The 8,676-nt window shown below is 31.1% G+C and overlaps 1 protein-coding gene across 21 annotated transcripts; it reads right to left on the bottom strand.

The window, feature by feature from the left end:
- Positions 1–6: 6 nt before the first annotated feature.
- On the bottom strand, positions 7–5,517 carry LOC106762840 (ABC transporter ATP-binding protein/permease PDR18-like). Of its 21 annotated transcripts, none has more exons than XR_002667804.1 (4): positions 2,086–5,462; positions 1,166–1,221; positions 924–973; positions 7–593 (listed from the first exon to the last, which is right to left on the bottom strand). XR_002667804.1 is itself a non-coding variant. In XM_022780737.1 (3 exons), exons 1-3 carry the CDS (start codon positions 4,709–4,711, stop codon positions 2,217–2,219), a joined length of 288 nt encoding a protein of 95 aa, XP_022636458.1. In that variant the 5' UTR covers positions 4,712–5,464; the 3' UTR covers positions 7–2,216. The 21 variants fall into 21 exon arrangements, 1 of the variants encoding a protein (XP_022636458.1); XR_002667805.1 differs by having other exon boundaries at positions 7–973; positions 2,086–2,130; positions 2,206–5,462; XR_002667808.1 differs by lacking the exon at positions 1,166–1,221 and having other exon boundaries at positions 2,086–2,130; positions 2,206–5,462.
- Positions 5,518–8,676: the final 3,159 nt, after the last annotated feature.

Here is an 8,676-nt window from a genome sequence, read left to right as displayed (position 1 = left end):
AACCTGTTATGAATGAAAGAGACTTTTAATAACCATGAATGAAAGGACCAAAAAGAAAAACAACCATGACAGTTCATGTTCCTAAATCACAATTCAAAACCACATTTGACAGCTTGACAACTCTTTCTTTATGCTAATGTTGTATGGTAATAAGAAAATATAGTGTATTGCAAGAAGTAGTAACGATCTCAATTTTAAAAATAAAAGGTAAAATAAAGGAAAACTGAATATATGAAAATTAAGGTACATACAAAACACAAGTCAGAATGCTCTTTTTGAATTAAATTTACTCAAGACATGCTGTTAAGTAAGGCTCACTTTCAGGTATTAGGATTCTAAAACAGAACTTTGATTACACAAAGTTTACAAGTTCAGTTCATCCAATCAAAATCGAGAATCATAATTCTAAAATAACAATCTAAGAAAAAACACTGCTTAAACAAATTTTCAAAGACAAGAAGCCTCACAAAGGTAAAGCAATATAAATAATAGTAGAGCAAATAAGACTGAGATTACCAGCTCAACGACATGTTTGGATACCCCAAAGTCTGCAAGTTTTTGCATCCTTTATTATCTACCAGAATATTGCCTCCCTGATATTAATTACAACTTGAACAATAGCCACCAGATAAGAACCAAGATTACATGGAATCCTATTTTTCCACTAGTGTATTATACTCTAGCTATAACAATTAATGGTTTGAACATTGAAAAACTTTAAAATGAAAAAGTCAATATCATTATAAATATTCTTTTATTTTGTCATATGAATATTTCATAAACTAAATGAAACACCAACTGAAAGAGGTTATAAATTTAAATCTCATGATTTTTAACTTTTCAAATGATTCGAATAACATAAGTGATACAACAAGCCTAATGATTCAAATCATAGGTTTTAAACAAATCAGTAAAAGACTAACCTTCATGGGTGGTATAAGAACTTTGACTAGCAACAAGTTTTCATAATAACCTGTTAAAAACTTTTAACAAGTGAATGGTGTGTCCCAAATGAAATTGGCAATGTTAGTTTATGCAAAATCCACTTTGCAGGTTTGTTTCTCTAACAATCAGAGAAGTAGCATAGCAAGTCAATATCTTTCAACCAGTTTTACGTAATCAATCTTGCAAATAACTAACCAAATATATTAGATCTTAGACAAACCTTTATGCACTCCACCCTACCATCACTTTCTCCGTGAATGACTAACACATGAGGAACTTTTGAAAGCAAGCCATCCCAACAAAAATTGAAAGGGGGAAATAGAATGAGATCAACAATTTGAGAAATTCAACCAAAGTTATCCCAGGAATTGAAAACTTATTTGATTGTCCAAGAATAAAAACTCTAGACATCTCTTGTAACGGCATGCTTCTTCTATCTTGTCAAGAATTGAAGAAAAGATTGTAGCGAAGAAATCATATTAATAAGAGTTACTTTATTTTGTTAATGAATGAAAATATTTGAAAAGGAGTGGTGAATTCACGTTTTGAAGAGAACTATACTTGTGCAAAAGAATAAGCCCAGAGAGAGTACATTCCAGCAAATTTTTCACAATTGGGATTCAAAAGATTAATTTCTTGGAATACTGAAATCTATTTAAGAAGTTGACCTTTTCTACACATGTTTTTCCATACACTTTAATCAAGGATGAACTCTTACTCATATGGTTAAAGAAGAAAGCTATCTACTAACTATGTTACACCATATTGCTATATGTAATTAGTTGTTAGTTCGTTTTAATGTTTTTTAGGTGAAGTAACTCATTGTTATATGGCTAAATACATAATCAAGTCTCAAAACAAGAACTTAGCAAAAGATTTATATCAGACTAGGAAACAGAGTGAAATACGAAGAAATAGTAAGAGAAATTCTAATCTATATAATAATTCTCCATTAACTTAAATCTTAAACTGTGATACCTAAAAGCTCAATCCAACTGTCAAAACAATGAAACCGCTGCAGGAAGTCTAACATGAATTAATTTTGTTTTCCACATATTTTGAAGATCAACATAACTCCAAGACCAAAAGGCTATAATAAGCTAAAAGGGTATTTTGTAAACAAATAATGTGTTAAGTTACCAATGAAACGCCGGTGCCAACAACAAATAGCTTTGTGTTGTTACGCTGCATAAGAGACGGAAACGATCCTCATTTTAAAGGAAAAATTATGTGACTTGCTTAAAATGATCCAAGACATACCACTATAGCACCTATTCTTTGGAGAAGGGTATACGATGTTCCAAAGCCACCTGTAGAGATTATTTAACTTCTAATCATATCCAGTATAGAAATTACTACTAAAATTATAACAAAATTAAAAAGAAGAAATGTAGAAAGATGAAGGAGTGTTAACCTGAAAAGCATTATCAGGACAACCATAGAACAATTTAGCAATGGGTCCAACACTGAGTGCAAGGGGAGGTCTAAGAGAAACAAAAGGACAAATGTTGTTTCCACAAACATGCTTTGAACTGTTCCAAACCATTTTGTGGAAAATGAGATGGAAAATACAAATCTCTAGAGTCTAGTGGTGGTGTACTTAATTGCTCAACCAACTCTTTGTTCTGTCTGCACTCAGTTGAATTAATATCATGTAAAGATCACATGCATATGAATTATAAATACTATTTTTCTTGCTTTATTTCCACTTTTAAGATGAAAAAGATAGAGCAATATTGGATAAAAAGGTCAAAGGATCTGTCATAACATCTTGGCTCATTATAAATCCACAATCTACGTTAAGTGATTGAGTTTACCTCATCAAATGGCTCAAATAGATCAATACTTGGCTGGTGAATTGTGCATGCGACAGTTCTTCCTGTTCTAACTACATTCTTCAGTGCTCTCATTACAACTACAGTTGCCCTTGCATCTATAGTTGGTTCATCCATAAATATAATTGAAGGATTAGCATGCATGACTTCATTCACAAATTACTGAAAAACAAAAAGAAGCCACAAAAAATGAATCCCAGTGAACAAGCTCAAAATTTGAAAATAACAATGCTACAAGAGGAGAGCCATACAACTTTAGTTTTGGCATCAATTTGAAAATAACAATGCTACAAAGACCCGATATATTATCAAGTTCAGAGTTAAACAACTATTAGTCAAGAGTTCCAATAAAAATTACTGATGAACTAAACTACTAATTAAGTCTATCTTAAATCATCTTAACTAAGTCTACATATTTCTTCTCACAAATCATCTCAACTAAGTCTACATTAACCTATCTATACAATACTAAATTGTAGCCAAGTTTCTACATAAAAGAAGCTCAATTGATTCTAGTGTCTTTATCCAATAGGAATCTGAAGAGCATATAAAAGAATCTTGATAGTATGGAGCAAAGAGAAATGGCGTAGCTTTAGCAAACAGTTGGATATTACACAATACCTACACAAGTCAAAGAACAGATAATAATTAATGCTGAAGTTTATTATAAAAGAAATAGAAAAAGATTAATATAAAAGTAATCATGGACTTGAGATTTCAATTCGAAAATTCTGAAGTAATTATCATTGTTCCCAGGGAAGGAAGACATAATTTTAATAGAAGTACAGTAAAATTTAAACAATGACCAACACTCCATTTTTTATAAGAAGCAATGAGCAGAAAAATTAAATAAAAAATAGCTATAAATTATATGATTAAATTTATTATATTTACATATATTTTAACGAGTATAAAATATAAATAAATAAATAAATATGATTGTTACTTTATTAATAACCATATTGATATCTATTTTATAATATTAGAACATATTATTTTGATCCTGAAGCAAAATCATCCTGGGAGAAGTTGTATACCTATGTCACTTGAAAATATTGCCTGGAATTAATGAATTGTAGCATAAAATAATCCAAGTAATTTATCTTCATAAGTAGCATATCCCACTGGAGTAAATTAACCCAAAAAAAATCATGACTGTGTTTGTAATTTAAGCTAAGGCATCAAAAAGGTGTTCCATAGCTCATTGGCCAGACTCAACCCTCACCAGAATACATTCTAAAGGAGCAAGGCTTGAATATGAGGACAACCAAAGAGATCAAGGATGAGACGTCTCATACTTTACATTTTCTTCTTCAACTCTTACTTTCGAAACAGTAGCAATGCTCCCCAATTTTCATACTGATCATTCATTGATATCATCACTAATCAATTTTCTCATACTGTGTCTTTCAAACTCTATTTAATCCCAGACAAGTTATAAATAATATATTTTGAGGCAAGGTATGAAGTTATAGTTTAATGCAATACACCATTGCATCTTCATAAATTCCAAAACCATGTATGCAGAAACTAGAGCTTAAGATCAGTGGTTATACTCACCTTTAAATTTCCTGCATATTGCCTTGTCAGGTATTGGAAGAAAACCATCAAAAGCAAGTCAACTCTTTGACAAGCATCACAGCATATATAAAGCATATATAAAATAAAGGAATATTAGCTAGAAAAATTTATTTGGAGTTAGAAGAAAAATACAGCACAAGAAAATTAGAAGCATATTAAAAATGGTTGATGAATTGTTAGACACCATTGCTTCATTGCCTGGCCCAGATAATTTTACCTTGTCTATATCCATATTCTGGATGCCTGAGACACCACAGCAACAAAATTCGTCTCAACATGCTTTGGCATCCTGGTGCTTGAAAATAACTACCATGTTCTGGGCATAGTCGTGATAAATCCCGATCAACCATTCTCTCCAGCTCTGCATTATGGAAAAAGCGACTCCATGTACTATATGCATATAAAGGCTAATTTACATATCAGATTCGATTGTATATATTATACTGAAAAGTGAGAGATGAGTAACCATTAGCTTTTTACACGACAGAATTCCATGAACACCTCGACACAATATAGGACAATTTTCTTCTTTTAAATCTTTTATTGCCATTTACCATAACCAGTTACTGATTGCCACTATGCACTAATTCTCATCTTAATCTTTACACGAATTGAATTTGCATAAAATAAGCAGGCGACATGGATATAATCCACCATAACAACATAATCATTCATTTACTTATCCTTAAAAAAAATAGACTGAATATAGAGTACATTATGAGGCTCTGGTTTAGCCAGCTGAGAAAAGGATCAATAAAGTGTACATTGGCAGCATAGATATCAAACATGCTGGAAACTAGACTGACTGAATCATGGATCTGTAATTAGGTTAAAGATTTAACTCCAAGTAAGGTGCTGAAATACAGTACAAAAAACTTAGATTTACCTGGATTTAGTGAAAGTGGATTGTCAATGTCAAGATTGNGTNAATTACTCNCATTCTTTGGAACATGTGGTTCAACCAGAAGGNGTCTTCTCAAGCTAGCATANCTAACAAGAAAAACACATTATCAAAATGCAAGGCAAACACAGAATTCATCAAACACACAGCAAGAAATCCTCACTACCAGAGAAAGAACAGATTAATCATATAGATTTTCAACCAATGAAATTGTTGATGTAACAATCTAAACTCATAATGAATAGTGTTGCCCTTAACCTAATGAATACAACCCAAAGTCAAAGCGATGAAAAATTCTTTATTTCCACGAATTTATCTCCCCGATAAACACACTTCACACACAAAAATACGTTATCATCAAAATTAATCACTGAAAAATAAAACTAAAAACCTCAAATGTAGCTGAGGATTTACCTTCTTCTACAATTGGCCGTGACTTGACGAAAATCATCAATTGAAGTCGAAGCTGAACACGGCAACACGCCAAGATTTATCCGCCACTGCAGCCCTCTAAGATCCCGGAAGCGCTGATTCTCCGGTGCCGATGGCTTCAAAACGACATCGGAGGTGGCTGTAATCGCTGACAACGGATCCGAAAGCGCAGGTGGCATGACCTTGCAGCAAGTCCTAACAGTTCGCACGGAGATATCGACGAACACGTCTTCCCCTAACCTAGCTCTCCTCTCTATAGCCTAAACCACAAACACAGTCACGCGAAGGGAGTGACGGAGTGTTCGGAGGGAGGAGTGCCGAGAAATTAGAGATGCGTGGTGTGGGAGTGTCGAGAAATTAGAGATGCGTGGTGTTGATGCTGCTTTAGACACGAAGGAAGAGGAGATGCGGTGTGTTCGGAGCTTCAGAGACGAAGAACGGGGAGAGAAACGAAACGAAGGAAAAGTTGAAATGAAATTAGGAAAATGTAAAAAATTAGAAAGGAGGAGATATTATAACTAATTTCTAAAAAGTGCGTTATAATAGGTTATGGACTTATTTTTAACTTTTAATATTATAACTGATGTAGAAAAATGCGTTATAATAGGTTTTATATATATTTACAAATTTGCCATCTTATTTCATATTATAACTGATTTATAGAAATGTGTTATAATATCAACTTATTATAACGGATAATTTTTATCTGTTATAATAGAACCGTTATAAAAACCTATATTTCTACTAGTGATTTAATGTTTTCTATTATATTTCACTCTTTTAAAATATAATAGAATTATTTTACTATAATATTTTTTAATACTAAAATACAATAAAATATATTTGAAAATTAAACAAGTAATATTAGTAAATTTTGAGGCTAATTTCAGTTGCATCAAAATTAGTATCATTCGCTATAACCTAAAAATAATTTCCTGTAACTTTTGTGTATTAAAGAATTTAAAAATATTTATTTCAATATTATTTAATATTTATTGAAATTTAGTTATGGATTTTAATGAATCGTTCTTTTTGTTCTTTTTTCTATAAAGTAGTTGCTTGCATGAATTTTATAAGAGGACCTAAAGAATTGGGTCGACTATGGGTCGGAACATGTACCATGTTATGGGATAACTGGGGCGCTGCTTCTTGCAGCCCATGGTTCAAAATTTTCCTTTTCTTTCTCATTTTACCCTCTACATAATAAAAAAATCGGATAATATAATTTGGAAAAACTAAATGGATAAAAAAATTCGGAAGATATAATGTTAATTGGAACAAGAAATTCAGTTAATTATTTTAGAGGTTGAATTGCTAAATTTCAAATTTTGGTTTATATCAAATTTTCAAATTCGATGAACACTTACAAAAAATAGAATTTAACAATTCGATACTAAAAAAAATTAATAATTAACCAAATTTTAAAATCTAATAAAAAAATTCATATATAATCAAAATTTGAAATTTATTGAAAAAAATTTGCATAAGATTTCAAAATGGCATAAAAAAAATTAATCAAATTTCAAAATTTAATAAAAGAAAATTAACAATAGATTTCAAATTTTCAATAAATAAAAAATATTCACCCATAATTTCAAAATAAAGAAAAAAAGTGAAATTCATTAACAAAAAATCCAGTTGAAGCAAACAAAGTGAAATTTCTAAGCGTTCTGCATAAGAAGAACTTTCATTATAAAGAAAAGGCTTCACAATTGTTCTCCTATGTGACTCAGAAGTTCCGTGAATGAAAATAGTGACAACGTGTTTGCGAATGTCACGTACGACTCCAAGCAGAGAAAACACACTCTTTCTAGACAAGACAAACAAAAACCAGAGAATTAACAATTGCACAAACCTTCATGTCACATATGTTGAACACATAATTAATTTCATTCATTAATAAAGTTATAACAAGTACAAGGGGTATGCTCTCTTTGCCTCAGCTCAAATTGCACTATCTCTGTGCCAAAGGCAAACCCAAATAGAGCATTTCACCTTCTCTTACACTTGCTACTTTTGCATTCCTACTTTGCTGTTTACCAAGGGACATTCATGCAACTCTTTGTATTCTGATCATATTATAAAGATGTTGTTTGTGATGCCTTAAATTTAATTAGAAAAATAACACTAGCAACATTTGTAATATATTATCTAAATTTTGTTAGCAAAAGTTATGGGCATGCGTATGATCAGTGTTGTTAAAAAAGGTAATTTAGTTCGATCCAAATCGGCTCATTACGGGTTAGTCACTTAGTGAGTCAATTCAACTCAGTTTATTTATTAGCAAGTCAACAAAATCGAACTCGACCGACTTATCACGGGTAGGTGAGTTAAACAGATTGGCTAACTTATTTAATTACATTTTTTTTGTAATTCAAATCTAAATAAATTTCACTCTAAAATAATGTTAAACTCCAAAGATAATTCGAAATAAAAAAATATCAAACAATCCAAATGTAATTCTAAAGTAAGCATAAAAACCGAACAAATAAGCTTCTAAAATTAATCATTTTTTTTATCACTTATCCATTTATAATACTAGAGTTTTGAATAGATAAATCCACAATATTTTTCTCTCTTGGAAACATATTTTTCTTTATCCCTATCTGCAACACAATAAAAAAGTATTAACTAATAATATTGAAACATAAATTAATAAATAATTAAATTAAATTAGGTGGGTTAGTGAGCTAACCCGACTCACCCTGGATTCAATTTGGAGTTCTAAGTGAATCAGATTGAAAATTAACCCATATAAGAAATGACATATTTTTTAAACTCAATCCGGCCCAAATCCATAATGGACCAAATTAGCCCGTGGATTCTAACTTATTTTTTACTACATATTGTTATGTCTTAAAGAAAAAAGTAGCAAAAGACACTAAAGAGGAATACTCCCAACAGCACCCCCACATTGCTCCATGCACCACCACATTTTTATAAAATTCCAAACCTATCCTTTATATTTCAAAAAATCCTACA

The sequence above is a fragment of the Vigna radiata genome, chromosome 5 (assembly GCF_000741045.1).
Source record: "Vigna radiata var. radiata cultivar VC1973A chromosome 5, Vradiata_ver6, whole genome shotgun sequence".
NCBI lineage: Eukaryota > Viridiplantae > Streptophyta > Magnoliopsida > Fabales > Fabaceae > Vigna > Vigna radiata.
This window is presented reverse-complemented; position numbering and strand designations above follow the sequence as displayed.

Excerpts from the sequence above, each read along its gene's own strand:
- LOC106762840 (XM_022780737.1), bottom strand. The coding sequence starts at position 4,711 with ATGGTTGATCGGGATTTATCACGACTATGCCCAGAACATGGTAGTTAT. Across the intron at positions 2,879-4,578 it reads AGAATATGGATATAGACAAG|ATGCAAGGGCAACTGTAGTT; the intron begins GTAAAATTATCT and ends AACCAACTATAG. Across the intron at positions 2,256-2,762 it reads TATTTGAGCCATTTGATGAG|GTGGCTTTGGAACATCGTAT; the intron begins GTAAACTCAATC and ends TAATCTCTACAG.